The sequence below is a fragment of the Natrix helvetica genome (genome assembly GCF_964273705.1).
Source record: "Natrix helvetica genome assembly, chromosome: 1".
Classification (NCBI taxonomy): domain Eukaryota; kingdom Metazoa; phylum Chordata; class Lepidosauria; order Squamata; family Natricidae; genus Natrix; species Natrix helvetica.
The window spans coordinates 44,304,779-44,323,702 of record NC_138548.1 but is presented as its reverse complement, the minus strand read 5'-3'; the positions used below and the strand labels follow the sequence as shown (position 1 = coordinate 44,323,702).

The window sequence follows — 18,924 nt, the reverse complement described above, 5'->3', positions numbered from 1 at the left end:
CATTGAATGTGTATTGTATTTTAGCCAAAATTCTTTGTTGGTATTCTTTCCTAATTATCCTGATATTGTCAATTTGGTTTTGGACATTTGAATATCAATTCCCTTATGCTGGTTAATGACCACAACCGCTATTTCTTTCTAGTGTAGAACTGGGTACCTCATTCCTCAATTGGATGCCTAAGTTTCCTACATCATTCGTTCCACTTGAGTATATCAAAGCATTGACCTCTTCACTTGGATTAAATCTGTCAAGTTTGCTCAACCAGAAGAAAACGTACTCTTCTTCCCATACCAGGGTGAGCAGCAGTTCCCTAAGTGTGAACTTTATTCCCAGTAAAGATGCTACCCGCTCGAACAAGTAGCAGCGGCTGACACCTGTGGAAGGTAATATGCCTGCCTTTCAGTTGACTAAACCGCTTATTAGATCAAAACAAACACGCTCTTGTATCCGCCGACCATAGATAATTTGACTCGGGCGTCCCAGACGAGCCGTCTGCTGCCAGAAAGGAAGCCTGCTTCCGGGGGCGGGGGAGACTCGCGACTACATCAGTCAGTAGGTGGTGGGCACAAGCCCCCCCCCCTCCCATTCTCTTCCTCGCAGCCTCCCTGGAAGGAGCGGCCGCTCGCTAGCTTCTCTCGGCTCTTCTGCACTCTGAGCCTCCGCGGGGAGGGGCGTGACGAACTCGGGGCGCGCAGGCAGGCAGGACTCCACGCGCGGCTTTTTCCCCTCGCCGAGACTGGAGCCTTGGCGTCGGTCCTGCGGGCGCTGGTGCCGTCGCCTGGCCAGCTTGCCGGCCGACCATGTTCCCAGAAAGCTGATTGCAGCCGGGCGGTCGCGACGGCACTGCCGCCGCCATCCCAGTGAGCTGGAATTGGTAACGCGCCCCAAGTTGGTCCTGCGGGAGGCCGCTCCCCAGCAACCCAGAGAGGCGTCCGGGCCGGGCGGCGGCGATAGTGGCCTCGCTACCACCTTTACCCTCGTCTCGACCACCACCAGTAGCAGCAGCAGCAGCTCTGAGTCCCACAGCACCATGGACCTCTCCTTCATGGCCGCGCAGGTAATTGGACCGCCGTGGCGCGATTAGTGGCCTCCGTCGGTCGGCCGAAGGGCGCTTCCTTGGGCTCAGACCCGGGTCTGCTTCGGGCTCGCTCTTCCTCCCGCCCTTCGTGGATGTTTGGCAGGGTAGCGAAAGAGGAGAGGAGCTGCCCGAGCTTTGACTCGGTTCCAGGCGAGGATGCCTTCGGGTGGGAAAGAAAGCAAGCAATTGCACAAGGCTGGATGTTTCGGATGCCAGTGATGGCTTCTGCATATTTCAGACTCAGGGATTGTGTGTCCTTTTCTGGAAAAAACGGGGTCCCGTAATTTTTTAAAAAAAAACCTGTTAATTAAGTTATGTTAATTAGGTTAAATCACTGAATGTGGGAGGAGATGGTGTGGGGAACAAAAAGACAGGTGGGTTTTGAATGAAAAATGTCCCTTTTAAAATACTTCGCCTGCAGAAGGGTATAAATGGGTGTCTTAGCTGTTCAAATAAATTACGCTGCTACTACTATACTATTGTTTGGTACCGCTGAAAGCCTGATAAATATAGAATACTTTGATTATCTTTGGTAGCATGGATAACTTGGATAGAGTGTATTGAGTAACCTTTTGCGGGACAGATCATCTGGAAGAAAAATCTACCTGGTCAGTAATAGTTGACAGCAATTTAATCAACAACACAATCAATCCACCTTTAGGGAGGGGGAAAATATCCTAAACTTTCTAAATGTCTCTTGTCACTAGAAATATGAAAATGTATATCAACATGTAGTGAATGTGAAATCCTGGCAAGTGTAGTCTGAATTCGGAGCACTGACCATTTTTGAGAAGTAAAACTACTATCTTACTTCCCTGTCTTACGCAAAAGAGTAAAGCATAAGTAAAGGATTAACGCTTAATTTTCTTAGGCAAAAGAGAAAAATAACCATATGTTAATTAATTATATATTTCACCAGATGGTCTGCTGGTTGACCTCAATGCCTACTGACTGAAGAATAATTTCCTATTCTAGTCTTCCCAATATGGTACATCTCAGGCATGCTGTGCTTGCTCTCCTATGGTCACCATCTAGCATTTCCTTGCTATCTTCCAGATCGGTTGCACTACAGCTCCTTTTATTTTCCCAGCTAGAATGGCTGGAGGTTAGCGAAGGCAGTAATAGTTCCATCCTATCTACAGGGCATCAGATTGGGAACAGACATATTTGTTTCTTACCAAAGAAAGTTTGGTAAAGACCAAAGACCAAATAAATGAGTGTAGGTGCCCTCTTGAAAAGGCCTTGTGTATATTTCCCAGCATCCTCTTTAGTTGAAGGAGAGGGAAAAAATCAATTTAACAGCAACAAAGAAAAAAGATCTAATCAATTTTTGTTTTGTTTTGTTCCGTTCCTCCCTACTCTGTTTCCAGGCAAAATGAGCCTTTAGAATTTATTTCAAAAATGTGTTTGAAAGCTTAATTGGGAATTGCAGCAAACAGAAGTTGTGTAATTGGACATTTCAAGCAAGGTTTCTTTGTTTTTAAAAATAGGATAGTAGCAATAGGGCTGAAAATACTGCTGGTTGGATTATTTTTAGTTTGCAAAGCTTCAAATTTCTGCTGGGTGATTTCGTGTTAATTCAAATTAGATTGCCTTACAGATGGATGTAATACTTTTCTTGTGATGAGGCATCAGGCTTGAAAAATACATTAACTTGTTTTATTAAAAGTCATGAAAATGGCATCCACTTGAGCAGGCAGTTTTTAATTTATAAGTATAAATTTTACTAACGATGAGAGCAGAAAGGATTTTATCCAGAACACAGTATGAATTTTGTCCTGAGATAAATGTCTTCACCATGAATGTTCACGTTTAAATATTTCAGTTTCTTTTCTATCATATACTCAAATATTGACATTTCCATTTTCAAATACTTTTATAGCTAGATCACTTTAAATAGTAATAAATAAGTATAAATTCTTTGTATTTTCTGAAAGGTATGAGACGCAGTCTTGAAATGTAACATGAATCTGATACGGCTTCTGCCTTTATTTTTTAATGGTTATTAAAATGTCATTTTTGTGTAAAAAGGATGTTTTTGTTTTATTTTAGAAAAAGATGGATTTCAAAATTTGATACAAACTTGAACAGTTCTATTTTCAGATAACAATTATATGAGGTGAATTAACGAAATAAGAGTTAACAAGTTGGCATAGTTTGATCATAGGTGTTATGTTGTTTCTGTCAAGGTATTTAACTGTGTTGAGTAAAATACTATACAGTAAGCTATTTCCATTCAGTGATCCTCTTTTTAAAATTACATTTCATTCCCTGTGTAACAGCCAGTCAGAATTCCATAATTGTTGAGCAATCTTTGTTCTTATTAGTGACTATTAAAAGTTATGATGGATTTCTCTGGGATTATTTAGAATCCAGATTCAAAGTCTCTCCCCCACCCCCTGAGTCATGTGACCACACATCAGACACTCAGCAGCCGACCTCCATTTAAAGCTATTTACAATATTCCGTGGTCACATGACCATGTTTTACCACAATTTCACTGAAAACCGGCATTTTGTTTCCGTTTTTGGCTAAACGAGCCCATAGCAAACTATTGATTCAGTTAATGATTGCCTTGTTTGCTTTCTAACCACTGTGTTTAATGATCACTGCAAAAATGGTCATAAAATCAGATTGGTCATATGAATGATCAGATTTATGATCCTCACAACTTGCAACCGTAAAAGGCAAATTGTCATAACATGAAGACCATCAGTATGCTGTTGGTTGTTTTCCCTGTAGATTTTCTTTGTTCTGCAAACCTTGAAATTTTATCAAGTCAGCTAATAAATCTGTCTTACTTCTGGTAAAGTGTTTTAGCAACATAAACATTGTAAACTGAGAGTCAATGTGATGCATTAATTAAAACGTTAGAGTAGGATTGTGGTAAACCAAGTCTTAATCCACAGAAGCTCAATGAGGGATTTTGGTCCAGTCATCCTACTTCCCAGGGTTGTTATGGAGAAAAATGGAAGAAAAGAGTATACCAGTGTGGACTAGTGGTTAAGGCACAAGCTAGAAACCAGGAAACTGAGTTCTAGTCTAATTTTTGACATGGAATAAATAACATAAATAAATAAGTGGGATATATTGTAAATTTAATAAGTAAACTCTTTAAAACTTATTCCCCTTTAGCAGTTTGCACATAAAATCCTTTTTGAATCTTGCAAGTAATTTAAATTAGTCTAGTTAAATTGGTCATTTATTCCAATAAGATTTTGGGAGTCAGCATAGGATTTTGTTAGCATTATGTGTTTTGTTAAGTAATTTTCATTTTCTTCGTTGTTCATCATAATTTCTTCACCATTCTAAGTCTACCAAGATTGGAGTGAATTATAAATTGTGTTGATCATAGCAATATATAGTTCTTATCACCAGTAAATCTTACACTGTAAGTTGAGATCATTATTGAGTTTCTTATAGTTTGGTTATTTGGGAGGAATGTGGGAGAAAGAATACTATTCCTCTTTGACGTGAAAGCTTCTCTCTATTTCCAACCTGTGAATAGTCTCAGTTATGTTGATTGCTTACGAGCAACATTGTTAGATATCTTGGACTTCAGTTTTGATTATCTCACATGTGCAATGGGAAGAGATCATGGAAAGCATCTGGAGAAGAGCGAGTTACTTTTCAAAGGCAATTTTGGGGTAGATGTGGCTTGCATGAAGTTTTAGTTAAGGAAGAACCCAGAGTGGCTGGAGCTGCATCATGTACTTTAGGGCAGGTTTTTTTAAACATGACACTTACTATGGTGATTATAATAAGCTTTATCATGTTTTGCACTCCAAACTTACAGGAAATTTTGCAATTGATTTTTTGGGGAAAAATCCAGATTGAAGCATTCTTAATAGGCAGTTGTCCATCTTCCACTTAAAGGAATCCAGTGAAATGATCTCACCAATTCTTTTGCTGTCTGGCTCAATACTTCTTAGCTAATATTCAACTGGATGACAACCTCTTGAATAAAGGGTATCTTTCTTATGAAAGTAATCTACCATGTTTCCCCGAAATAAGCCAGGGTCTTATTTTCTTTTTACCTCAGAAATAAGCACTTGGCCTTATTTTTGGGGAGGTCTTATTATTTTTGAGGTGCAGGAGGCAGCAAGCATGGTCAACTCATGGCTGCTGCTGTTTTGCAATATTTTTGAGGAAGGCTTATTTTGGGGGGAGGGCTTATTTTGGTGCATACACTCAAAAGCCCAATTGGGCTTATTATTCGGGGAGGTCTTATTTTTAGGGAAACAGGGTAACATTTTCCCCTCCTCAGTAGATGATTGAACATTATTCTTTACAGCCGAGGTCTAATGTTAAAAAAACTAGGCTAAATGATTTCTTGTGTGTAATATAACTTTTTGTTATTTCCTCCCCCCCACCCTTTTGTCTGTTTGCATGTGCACTCCCTCTCCTTTTTCTTTTTTTCTTCTCTTTAGTGTTTATATTAAAACAATCAAAAAAATAATATAACCAGAAACAGCATTACTCTCAGGCAGAGGATTTATTGGTAATCCAGTTCAAAAGCTGCTACATCACTTTATGTCTTTACAATGCAAATCCATTAATCATATTTTAGCCTCGTGTTGCACAAATGTAGCCTGTGTATGATTCAGTGTGTGAATATTGAACCCAGAAAAGTGGATTACTTAATCAGCCAAGAAACAAAGATTAATCATGCAGTGCAAATGTAGTTTATATATTTTAATCAGGAACTTTCTGAAGAGGTTCCATGGCTAAGAATACCAAAAATTGGTTAATTGGTGTAGAAATAATTTAAGATAGTGAAATACGTTATGTATACTTTTTCAATGGAGCTATTTTTCAATATGTCTAAGCCTTTATCCAACCCATAGTCCCAATAAGGCATGCTGTAATAAAAATATATGCCCAATTAGAGGAAGTTCTTTATTTCTAATAAAGATTTTCTTATATAATGAAAATTATATCTCTGCTGGATGAAACAAAAATAATTCAGAGTGATTTTCATAAAGGAACTGAAAAGTTATGTAGATGTCGTTGAAGAGAATATTATCTCTTTCAAAACAAGCATGCCAGCTGCAACTAATGAGGCCTGACTTTTAAATTCTAGATGGCTTATTTCTTAGTAATTTATCTCTTGCAATTCTTTTACGATATGCGTCCTCCAATTAAAACTATAGAAGCTATTCAGATGAAATGTTGAATACTTTTCTAACTTATCATTGCTACATTGGCAAGATTCAGAGCCCTGTAAAAACTCTTCCTTAGATTGAAGTGAAATGCAATGATGTGGAAAATTAGGATGAGTGCATCAAGAAATTCATTGATGATAAAATGTGTTAGTACAGTTTGGTCTTCGGACGAAATGCTTCATGACATGAAATACCTTCAGGAATAAGAAATCATATCATAACCTTTGATATGAAAAGATCTGTCTAAATACCTGTCAATGTTTATCTTGATTAATTATCAATAGCCCTAAAAGAGGGAATTGTAGATGCTACCAAAATGCAAAGTACTTTGGCGATAATAAATAGTGAAATTGTGCTTTAATAAAAATTAATTATTTAGACAGTTTATTTTTAATTAGTAAAACTGATGCTGTTTATCTAAACAGTCAGTGACCTCTTATATAAGAACATACAGTAATCATGTTCAAAGAATGTAGTGAAGCAAGTAGAAATGAAATGAAAGGAAATCTGGATTTCTGGCAGAGGTTATTCATGGCAGAAACAACATCAACTTACATAGGTATCTGCATGCTTTAGCGATTTCCAATCTTTTCGGGATGTTAGACACATCTGGAATTTTGAGACTAACTTGCGGGTGTAAATATTGCCTCTTTTTGCTATAAGAATATGTATTTTATACAGTTAAGCATTACTAAATTTCTTCCTTCTTTTTGTATCTTTCTGATTTTATTCTTTTTAAGATTGTGTTGATCTTTTTTTTTACTGTTATTTCTTACAGTTCCAAAATTTATGGTTGGTCTGTCTGTCTGACATTTCTAGCTTGTTTATTATGATGTCCCCTATATTGTCTTCTCTGTAGAACTGATTTCTATGGAAAACCATATCCAACAGATTATTTGCGTTCTAGTAGATTTCTGATAACCTCAGGTTCTACTTTAAAGTCATGTTTGAAATATAAAAACACAGGTGCATGTTTATATTTCACATTTCTGAACCATCTCCCTCAAAGAGTTCTCTATCGCCTATTGCCGTGATGGCGAATCTATGGCACGCGTGCCACAAGTGGCACGCGGAGCCATTTGTCAGGGGACGCGAGGCGCTGCCCTGTCAGCTGGCCAGCGCGCATGCGCGCGCTGGCCAGCTGAGTTCACCTTTTTAAAAGCTATTTTTCGCCTTCCCCAGGCTCCAGAGGCTTTACAGGAGCCTGGGGAGGGCAAAAAGAGCCTCCTCCGCCCCCCCCGGGAGGCTTCAGGGACTGTCCCTGAAGCCTTCGGGGTTTGCTTGGAGGGTGGTTTTAAGCGCTCCGAAGGCTTCAGGGACCGTCCGAGGCTTCCATGATGCCTTCGGAGCGCTTAAAACGACCCTCCGAGCAACCCGGAAGTCACTTCTGGTTTGCTCGGAGGGTGGTTTTAAGCGTTCTGAAGGCTTCAGGGACCGTCTGAGGCTTCCCTGATGCCTTCGGAGCACTTAAAACGACCCTCCGAGCAACCCGGAAGTCACTTCCGGTTTGCTCGGAGGGTGGTTTTAAGCGCTCCGAAGGCTTCAAGGAAGCCTCCAGACAGTCCCTGAAGCCTCCAGAGGGTCGGGGGAGGCTCTTTTCGCCCTTCCCAGGCTCCTATAAAGCTCCTGGAGCCTGGGAAGGGCAAAAAAAATGTAAAAATGGGGGGGTCGTGCGTTGTGCGTGCATGCGCACTGGGGGAGTCGTGTGTTACATTATGGGTGCAGCACGCCCGCACTCGACCCCCCTGCGCTCCCCCCACTTGTGGCACGTGAGCCAAAAATGGTTCGCCATCACTGGCCTATTGTCTTCGATGTTAATATTTTCTTATATGGCTATTTATCTGCTTTGGCTTCCTATCCGGGTTCATATGTTTATATCTGCTCCCATTTGGGCAATTAGTTTTCCTAAGCCAGATGCTTCGAAGCATCTATTCGCTTTCCCCAAAAATCCTCCTACACTGTTTCACATTTTAAATTGAAGTGCCCAAAGTCTGGAAAACATTCCTTTAGTGTAAGTTTCTTTTTTCTCAGAATGGTCATTTAATGCCTGATAAATCTAAACCGATAATTCCTAAAACATCATTTTATCCACACCCCCAAAATTTATCATCTTGTCTTGAAGTAAAAGAGGCAACATTTTATAGAAGGTTAATTTAGAGGTCCTATCTCTTAACTTACATTTGCCCCTCAAGACCACTCAGGAATGCTTATAATTTTGTGTCATTCATGCTGATATGCATCAGGACTCCTAACTGCATTCCAACATTTTTCATAGAGACATGCACTGTCCATTAGCTTCAAATCAGCCAGGCCCTTTACCAAGCATTCAGTATTTAATCCATCCATCCTATTTTTTCATGACATTTTTAAGAATGTGTATGTATTTTTCATGTCTGTATATGCATACAAAATTGTGTTTTTGTTCATCAAAGAACTGTGCCCAAATTTGGAAGGCTGTGAAATCAAAAGTTAAGCTGACAAAATATTAAAACAAATCGACTGCCGGTTCCGGCTGTGGATCGCGACGGGCGTGCTTCGCTCGCCCCACACGCTCTTGGTGGGCTCCCCCCTGATCAGGGGGGGCACAGGGAGCCTCATAGGGGCCCCTGCTGAGGGGGCGGCTAGTGGGGGGTTCTCTGTCTCAGCGGCAGCCACGGGGGCCCCCCCTGCATTGCCCTAGGCACCAGGAGGCAAAAGGGGAGGTGCGAGGAGCTTCTATGCTCCTTCGCGCTTTCGCGTCGAGGCAGCTGGGCGAAATTGATGATTGGAAGACTGCAGCTGCAATGTGGTGAGGTGAAATTCTCCCCCCCCCCATTCCCTCTTCTGACTGCAAAAAAAAAAAAAGGATTGCCAGCTTTTTAAAGCACTCAATCTGCTCCTGGGAAGTGTGACTGGAGGGAGGGGGATTCCCCCCCCCTTGGAAAAGCGGCTTTAAACTGCTCTCTGCCCCCGGAGGAGGAGGGGGGGAGCTTTGGAATGAAATCACACTCATAGCAAACAGCAGATAAATACTTTGCTGCAATTGTGGAAATGAGGTGATGATCTGACTTTTTTGAAAACTTTAAAAACTTTTGGTTTGTTGCCTTCTGATCCCGGTGCTGGCAAGGCAAGATGGCACACTTCCGTTGTCTTCATGTACTTTGAAATTTGACTCCACCCACAGAAACTGCTGGCATTTTGTCTTTGTCTCCGTGACACCCAGAGATATCTCTTGATATACTATATCCTGGACTTGGATCAATGGACTTTACTGTTTGGATTTGATCTATAGAAAAGGTCTTTATCTGTCTGGACTGCCTGCCTCGTGATCTCTCTTGGCTGTCCACTTTGTCAGCTGTCTTCTTACTGTATGGACAGAGCCATCTCTGAGCTTTTTCTATTAAAATGGCACCGAAAAGACCACCACCTGGGAAACCAGGCTTTGCTGGTTCTGCTCCTACATCTTCAACGTCCAGCCCCAGTGGGCAACAGACATTAACATCCCTGTTGCAGCCCAAGGCCCCGGAGGAGGACTTAACTCAACAGATGCTTCAAAAGATCTTAAAGGGGCAGGAGGAACTGAAGAACCAACTGAAAGAAATGAACGAACAGCTCAGAGAAAATCAAAACCGAACGGCTCAAAATACGCAAAGACTGGAAGTTTTGGAGGAGGGGACGGCCGGGATGAGGGGGGAGGTGAGGGAGGTCCAGAGACGAAACCAAGAACTTGAGAACCATCAGATAAAAATGGAGTTTGAAAGGATGTCTTTTTTTCTTAGATTTCAAAATGTAATTGAGGCTGATGGTGAAGATTTGAGGGAAATTATGACAAAGTTATTGGCTGAATATATTAAAAAAGACAGACAACAGATGGGATGGGATATTGACCTGGTCTATAGAGTCAATTCAGCCTACGCTAGAACACACAATGTTCCAAGGGAGGTTCACATTAAATTTCTTAGAAAGACTACAAGAGATGAGATTCTGAGTGCACAAAGGGGGAAAGTGTTAAAATACAAGGATAGAGAGATAGTCATCCTGAAACAAATCCCAAAGAAAGTTAGAGATAAAAGGAAAAAAAATCGCTTTTAGCGAAGAAATTATACCAGAAAGGAATTTGGTTTAGATGGCTTCTCCCAGAAGGTATGCTGATATTCTGGGAGGAAACTAGAGTTAGAATTAATACAACTATGGAGGCTGAGGCCTTCATGGAAAAAAACAAAGTGCTCCCAGATAAAACCGATGACATTACACGGGATACACAAGACACGGGAGGTGCCGGAGCCTTGCCGGTGGGGGGAGAAGAGGCAACACTGAGAAAACTTAGATCACAAAAGTGAATTAGAAAAATAATGCAATTGCTAATACAGGGAATTTCTTTTGTTTGATGTAAAATAGATTGAAATTACTTGAAGATATAAGGTAAAAATATGCTGTCAAAATATTGCTAAGTAGTAATTATATAATGTATTAATAAGTGAAAGTTATGAGAATTGGGGGGAGTGCCATTTCCTGCATAATGTAGCTGTCAAAATTTGTAAATTCACCCATTATCCCCTTTCCTAGAATTTTCTGTAAAAACAATAAAAAAATTTGTTTAAAAAAATATTAAAACAAATCTTGCCTTCATTTAAAAAAAAAGTAAAACAAAAAAGGCACAAGGCATCTCCCAACTTCTCAGGAATAGAGAAGACCACTGTTATTCCTTTGATTCAGCCAGCCAAATTATCTTTGGCTGGTAGTATATTGGTGGCTTACAAGCTTCTTTCTTCAAGGCAAGGCTGCAAGTCAAAGTGAATTAATTCGTCCTTCGTGCTTCACCTAATGGTGCATGTCAACTCTGCCATGTAAAGTGAATTATTGTTGGGCATGTGACCATTTTACACATCCTCTTTATTGCATTTGGTGGCACGGTGGTTAGAATGCAGTACCGCAGGTGACTGCCAGCTGCCTGCAATTTGGCAGATCACATTTCACCAGCTCAAGGTTGACTCAGCCTTCCAAAGTCAATAAAATGAGGACCTACAGTATATTGCTGGGGGCAATATGCTGATTCTGTAAACCACTTATAGAGGGCTGTAAAACTGTATATGAGTCTTAAGTGCTGTTTGGGTTCCTGATTTAAGAATGGCAACTTATATTTATAAGTAAACGAGACAACTTGTGCCCTGGAGGATCACCATTAAATAGATATTTCCTTAAACTAAACAGAGAAACTATGAACTTTGAACTATGGTTCTGGAGAAGACTGCTGAGAGTCCCTTGGACTGCAAGGCGATCAAACTGGTCAGTCCTAGAAGAGATCAACCCTGACTGCTCTTTAGAAGGCCAGATCCTGAAGATGAAACTCAAATACTTTGGCCACCTAATGAGAAGGAAGGACTCATTGGAGAAGAGCCTCATGCTGGGAACGATTGAGGGCAAAAGAAGAAGGAGATGGCAGAGAATGAGGTGGCTGGATGGAGTTACTGAAGCAGTTGGCTTGAGCTTAAATGGACTCCGGGGGATGGCGGAGGACAGAAAAGCCTGGAGGAATGTTGTCCATGGGGTCGCAATGGGTCGGATATGACTTCGCAATTAACAACAACAAACAGAGAAACAGAATGACCAAGGGTGGGCAAAAAAGCAATTGAAAAAAAGCAACTACTGACTTCCTGCCATCTTCCCCATTGAATTGTCTTGTATCTGGCAGGGAACTTCAGAAATCCCCTTCTGAGAAACATTGAAAATTAAGATCAAGTGGCCCCAACAGCAATGCAGCAGCGCCAATGGCACTGAAGGAGCCACAATTTCCCCAAATTTCATTCCATCAGGAATTATGGGTCCCAGATTTTGGATACTTTCTTGCCCAATGATGTATTGTTTTCCCCAGTTAAGATCATGATAGCAAGTTTTAGTAGTATATAGGTAGATAAAAACGACATACATTTTGTCTTTGCAAATGTAACACAAATTCAGCTTATATAGAATTGAATAAAAATTAAGCCTGTATTTCTTGCTTATAAGCACTGTCACTTTTATCTTTTGCAGAGCTCTAGTTGAAATACAAGATTTTTGTAACCACCTTACCTTCTCAGTTGTTTTGTTGACAGGTTTATATCCTTTGGGGGTTAGTTCTGGAACTTCTTTTAAAATATTGATAAATCAGTGATAAGTTAATCAAATGATAGCACCTTTTCTCTACATAGATGTTCAACTTACTGTATATGCTTAATTTATTACCAATTAGGATTTATCAGGATATTATTAGCTGTCCTTCTTCCTTCCTTTATATTATGTTGTTTTAATACTTTTCATTCCTAAGGGGGATTTCAATTGTGATTTTTATTAAGCATTTTATCCTGAGTTTTTGAGTGATAGGTGGATGTCATTATTTTCATCTCTACAAACCCATAGAAAATATATTTGATAACTCTCTGTAAAACTCTTTAGCTGTATTCTTGAAAAACCAATACATTTTTGTTAAAGCATAAATTGTGCTTCTCCTCTTTCCTAATAGGGATTGCTGTGCAGAAAAACTCATTTTGTGAATCTCCCAACATTTGTCAACCAAACTATATCTTAGTATAGTGTTCAGATGTTTTTTTAAAGTGATAGTAGGTTTTACAAAGATATATCTATGTACGTTTTAGTGATTTTGCTCTCTCATTTGTAAACAACTCAGTGGTGCTGAGATGAATAATTCTAACATCAGTAGCATGTTTACCAGATGTAACTCTTATTTGTATGTATATCCTTTCACACCTTTTCATTTAGTTTCATTTAAGCCTCCTAATACTTTGTTCATAGAACAGCAGTACATTTTTAATTTTTGAGTATTTTAGAGATACTCATTTTTCCTCCTCTTGACAGCTACAGTCATTCATGGTGGTTCTTCTTTTGCTGGTGCTGCTGCAAAATGAGAATGTTATAATTTTCATTCAGAATACAACCAATGTACATAGTTAGATGTCAAGATAAATACATCATGCTGTGCAATGAAAAAATACATTAAGGTTTTTAATCTCTCTATACAGAATTATCAACAGATTGTAGCAGACAAATGTTTACATATACATACTTTGCATACCTCTAAATAGTCCATCTAGTCTTATCAGAGAAAAAAGTTTTCTTGCACAAGTAAAATAAAATCTCTAGTGAATTTATTTCTGTAGCAGTAAGTAATTTACTGAGTTGTTCCCATTTAGGGTAATATTAGCATACTACTCTGCAAATCTCTCTTAAATCATTGATCACTTGGCTGAATACATGGAAAATTCAAATGGAGAAGGAACGGTGCAGTACATACATTAAATCTAACTTAAGAAAATACAGTTGCTATATTCATGTAATGCACATTACCCAAAATTAGGCCATATCATGTTGCCTTGATTCCACATAACTTGTATCCCACAATACCATAAACTAAACATTGATTATGTGTTATCAGATAATATCAATCTTGATTTTACCAATCGCAAAATTCTTGAACTTATCAAATAAATATACCTTGACATGTAGAGGTCAGTCTTTGTGCCAGTAGTAAAGAATTAAAATATAAAAGTGTGTGCAAATCATCATATAACATTACTTCACATGATACTGTAGTTTACTTCACATGATACTGTAGTAATATTTAGAATCCTCCGAAGCAGATTGGAGCCCAACATGGAAAAGTTGCTTTTCAACCTGCTTTTAGAAAAGTCCAAGACACATCAACATTATTGCTGATGCTTACAGGATAACTTTCTACTAGTAAAGACTCCAGAAAATATTATGATCAGCCAAGAAAACCAATAAATGAGTTGTTGAATAAATGGGTTGTTGAACAAACAAATCTTGTGAACTTTGACCAGGCTTAAATTATATTTTGGTTATATTATATATACTCCCTTCAGAAGTCTGTAATGGTGGGAAATATGGAAGGAGATATATATATATATTTAAAAAGGCAACCAGCAAAAGAATTAGATGTCTATACTCTTAGAAGACTTTGGTAGAGACCAATTGTTTTGGGGAAGGCCTGTCTATGTGGTTGATAAGAATCAACATTGATTTGATGGCACATAATCAGTCAAACACTGTATGTACTTTTTCTAGATGATCACGTGAGTTCTACTCATTTCTAATTCTTAGAGAATCTATAATTTGCCCTTCCTTTGGAGGTAAATGTCACTGTCAAACTTTAATCATATTTATCAGTTTGATTATATACTCAGTTCAGTGCTGATATAGCATTGTGTAATATTTAAAATTGCTTTTCTCCTTGTAAAGGATTGATGAGCCGAGGTGTCCCCCATTTTCCCCCCTGCTGCAGCACATGTAAAATGTGAATAATAAACCAGCAGGAGGAGCTCTGATCATGTCTTCTCAGAACCTATATAGGCACTGGTGACAATGCCAGTGTCCCTCTGCAGAGGGAGTAGGAGCAGATATGATGGTAGCTGTTTTTATTCAGGCAAAAATTTGCATACGCTTAAACTACCTAGTCCTTGATTTGAAAACATTTGTGAATGATAAACTATTGAGGCATTTCTAAATTTTTCAAATGTGGAATCTAATTTATATCCAAAGCATTTATGCATAATAGTATTCCTGTAAGGAATCTATTTTATAGTTTATAGTTGACTCTTTAGTACAACAGTAACATAATAATAGAGCTCTCTGCTGTTGCTATTTTCTTTTTCCTACAATAGACTGGAGTCAGATTTTTATTTCTAAACTAACAATGGCAGCTGTTGTAATCTACAATTTCTTTCCCCAAATGTACCAGTTAAAAGCAAGAAACAGCTGCAACGGAATTGACAATATACAAAATATAATTATGGTATTTTATTTGCAGACTTCGCAAGTTTTTTAAACTTGCAGTTTACAGTTTGATCTTAGACCTGTACATTCATGAAAGAATCAGCCTCTAGATTTAACTACAGGTAGTCTTCAATTTACAACCATTCATTCAGTGATTGTTCAAAGTTACAATGGCACTGAAAAAAGTGACTTATGACTATTACATTTACGAACGTCGAAGCATGTCCATGGTCCTGATTAAAATTTAGATGCTTGGCAACTGACTCATATAATGATTACAGTGCCCTGGGTCATGTGATCGATTTTTGTGACCTTCTGACACACATAGTCAATGGGAAAGCCAGCTTCAGTTAACAACCACGTTACTGTGCCGCTCTCATTGCATCCGCAGAGAACCGCCCTGCCGCCCTGTTTCGGGTGTCCCGCTCCCTTCTGTTTCAGAGGCCGCGGGAGGCCCCTCTACAGGGTAGAGCAGAGGAGTTTGGGAAATATCTGCTGGATAAAGTCGCTCAAATCCGGAAGGATTGGGTCCCCTTCAGTGGCCCTGTCGAGACGCCAGTGGCGAGTCTTGAGAAACCTTTTTGGGAGGAGTTTGACTTGGTTGCCATCGAGGATTTGGACAGATTGCGTGGACGACTGCGACCTACCACATGTTTGCTGGACCCGTGTCCCTCCTGGCTTGTACTGGCTTCCTGGGAGGTTACACGCGACTGGCTCCTGGGCCTAGTGAACGCTTCGTTGGGTGAGGGGTCTCTCCCGGCCGCCTTGAAAGAGGCGGTGGTGAGACCCTTGCTCAAGAAGCCTTCCCTGGACCCTATGGAGCTGGCCAATTATCGTCCTGTCTCCAATCTTCCCTTTTTGGCGAAGGTTGTAGAGAGTGTGGTGGCTTCTCAGTTCCCACGACATCTGGAGGAGAATGATTATCTAGACCCGCGCCAGTCCGGCTTTCGCCCTGGGCACAGCACTGAGACGGCCTTGGTCGCGTTGGTAGACGATCTCTGGAGGGCCAGAGATAGGGGTTGTTCCTCTATCCTGGTCCTATTAGACCTCTCGGCGGCTTTTGATACCATCGACCATGGTATCCTGTTGCACCGACTGGAGGGGTTGGGGGTCCGGGGCACCGTTTTGCGGTGGTTCGGCTCCTACCTCTCCGGCCAGACGCAACGTGTGTTGGCAGGGGGGCAGAGGTCGACCCTAAGCCCCCTTACTTGTGGGGTGCCACAGGGGTCGGTCCTCTCGCCGCTCCTGTTCAACACATACATGAAGCCGCTGGGTGAGATCATCCGTGGTTTCGGGGTGGGATATCATCTGTACGCTGATGATACTCAGCTGTATATTTCCACCCCGAACCACCCCAACGAGGCCATCGAAGTGATGTCCCGGTGTGTGGAAGCCGTACGGGTCTGGATGGATGACAACCGACTCAGGCTCAACCCTTCCAAGACGGAGTGGCTGTGGGTTCCGGCCCCCCGGTTCAACCAGATAATTCCATCTCTGGCCATTGGGGGCATTCAACTTGCCCCCGTGGAGCGGGCGCGCAATTTGGGCATCCTCCTGGATGCCAGGCTGTCCATGGATGAACATGTGACAGCCGTGGCCAGGGGGGCGTTCCACCAGGTTCGCCTGGTGCGCCAATTGCGCCCCCTATTGGACCGGGACGCCTTACGCACAGTCACCCATGCGCTGGTGACGTCTCGCCTGGACTATTGTAACGCTCTCTACATGGGGCTTCCCTTGAAATGCACTCGGAGACTGCAGTTGGTCCAGAATGCGGCCGCGCGGGTGATTATGGGGAGTACCAAGTACTCCCATGTGAAACCTCTCCTGCGCGAGCTGCACTGGCTTCCTGTGGTCTATCGAGTGCGTTTCAAGGTTTTGATTACGATCTTTAAAGCGCTCCATGGCTCAGGACCTAGTTACCTGCGGGATCGTATTCTGCCCCATACATCCCTACGACCCATCCGCTCGCACAGAGGGGGACTTCTCCAGGTGCCGTCTACCAGACAGTGCCATGGGGCGGCGCCTAGGAGCAGAGCCTTCTCTGTGGCGGGCCCAGCCCTGTGGAATGACCTCCCCCCGGATATTAGGACTACTACTGACCTCCGCTCCTTCCGTGTCAAGCTCAAGACCCACCTTTTCCAAATAGCTGGCCTGGCTCGACCATAACTTAGTAACGCTCCTGATGGGTTTTTTAATTTGGTAATTTTATTAGGGGATTTTAAATTGTATTTTTAACTGTCTTTCACTTAAGTCCATCCTCCTCCATGCACATATGTATATGTCTCTGTTCTTTTGTATATATGTTTGTCTTATGTGTATTTTTATCTGTTTGATTGTACGCCGCCCCGAGTCCTTCGGGAGAGGGTTGCGGCTAATCAAATAAAATTATTATTATTATTATTATTATTACTAACTTAACAACTGCAGTGATTCATATAACTGTGGCAAGAAAGGTCATAAAAGGGGACAAAACTCACTGAACACATGTCTCAACAATATAAATTTTGGGCTCAGTTGTGGTTGTAAGTCAAGGACTACGCAATACAGCCTTTTGAAAATACTTATATTTTTGTCTATAAATATACATTTGAGATTGGAAAGAGAGGAATTCCACTATAATTAATGCTTGCTGAATGCAGTTATCTGAAATGACCCATAAATCTGGAAATCATTATTATTCATGAAACATTAATATTTAAATTATATGGCTTCATTTATGTTTCTAATTTTTCTAAGTTGCCCAGTAATTGTAGTCTTTTTATAAATCGGGGAAGAGGAATTTGTAACATTCCAAATTCTTATATTTCTTTTTATTGGTTGAAGCTGATGTTAACTGAAATCCAACAATATCTGGGGAGATAACCCACATAAGGGGAACCTAGAGCTAGATCTCCCCCTCGTACACACACTAACACTAACTAGAACTAGCCCCAGAAAAAAAAAATCCAATGTAGAACAGTTCCTCTAACTTCCAAACTCCAGAGCCAGTCTAGAATGATAAAGCGGCGGTATAGCCACAGTGCAGAGCTCGGCTTCCAATCCCTCGCTGACATTGTGCCTACGGACGTCTAGCTACTGGTTAGTACGCTGGTGTCCCGTCCCCCCCCCCGGTCTGTCCGGCACAACCGCCACCACCCTGAACTGCCCCTGCTAGAGTTAACTGCTTCGGAGTCAATACCTGATTATTCAGGGCATGCTCTGTGGAGTGCTTTTGTCCGATTTCGCCAATGTAGAACACATGCTGTATGCCCATATCGTAGTACAGTATATAAATTTTGTCTAATTTCTTTGCCAACTATAGCCATTCTGTTTTTCTGTATACTAGTTGGAGTTTGAACATGAACACAATTTAAAGTTCTTGGATTTTTTTTTTATTTTTTTATTTTTTGCTAAAGCATAAACATTGCTGCCTCCAACCATAAGCAGAATAACTTGCTTCCATGTTATGTGAATTTCAGCCTGATGTTGATCATAAAACTCATAAACCTCCCTTATGCATGCATGGTTGGAGTATAAATTAGATACTCATCATATTAAAATCTAATTGATATTACTTGATCATTGACTACATTGCACCAAGTAGTGTCCTTATTATATTTTTCCTTATTATGGAAACAACACTGTCCCTTCATTGTTGTTCATGTTCTAAGTAGTAAATAATATATTTTGACTGAAGGAGTCCAGTTCCTGTCCATTTTAATTTGCTAATGCCTGTGTAAGTTATTCATTAATCTTCCACTGTGTTGAGTTTTCCTATGTTTACGTTTCTCTGTCTTTGCAGTTTCAGATCTTATTTTCCTGCAAGGCAATATCAGGAAGTAGATGTCCCAAAGGTTTTAATCTAGTCATGTCATAACCACAATTTCTACTCTGAAAGATTCTTAGCTTTTCCTCAGCATGTTAAGTGCCAGTTG

At 40.7% G+C, this 18,924-nt stretch overlaps 1 protein-coding gene across 1 annotated transcript in view; it reads left to right on the top strand.

Moving 5' to 3' along the window:
* Window positions 1-542: 542 nt before the first annotated feature.
* Window positions 543-18,924, top strand: part of LOC309383392 (uncharacterized protein C14orf132) — a 45,504-nt gene continuing 27,122 nt past the window's right edge. Inside the window, exon 1 of the mRNA XM_081935883.1 lies at window positions 543-1,058. Coding sequence (XP_081792009.1) covers window positions 1,032-1,058 — 27 coding nt within the window. The 5' untranslated portion in view covers window positions 543-1,031. The remainder of the gene's footprint in view (window positions 1,059-18,924) is intronic.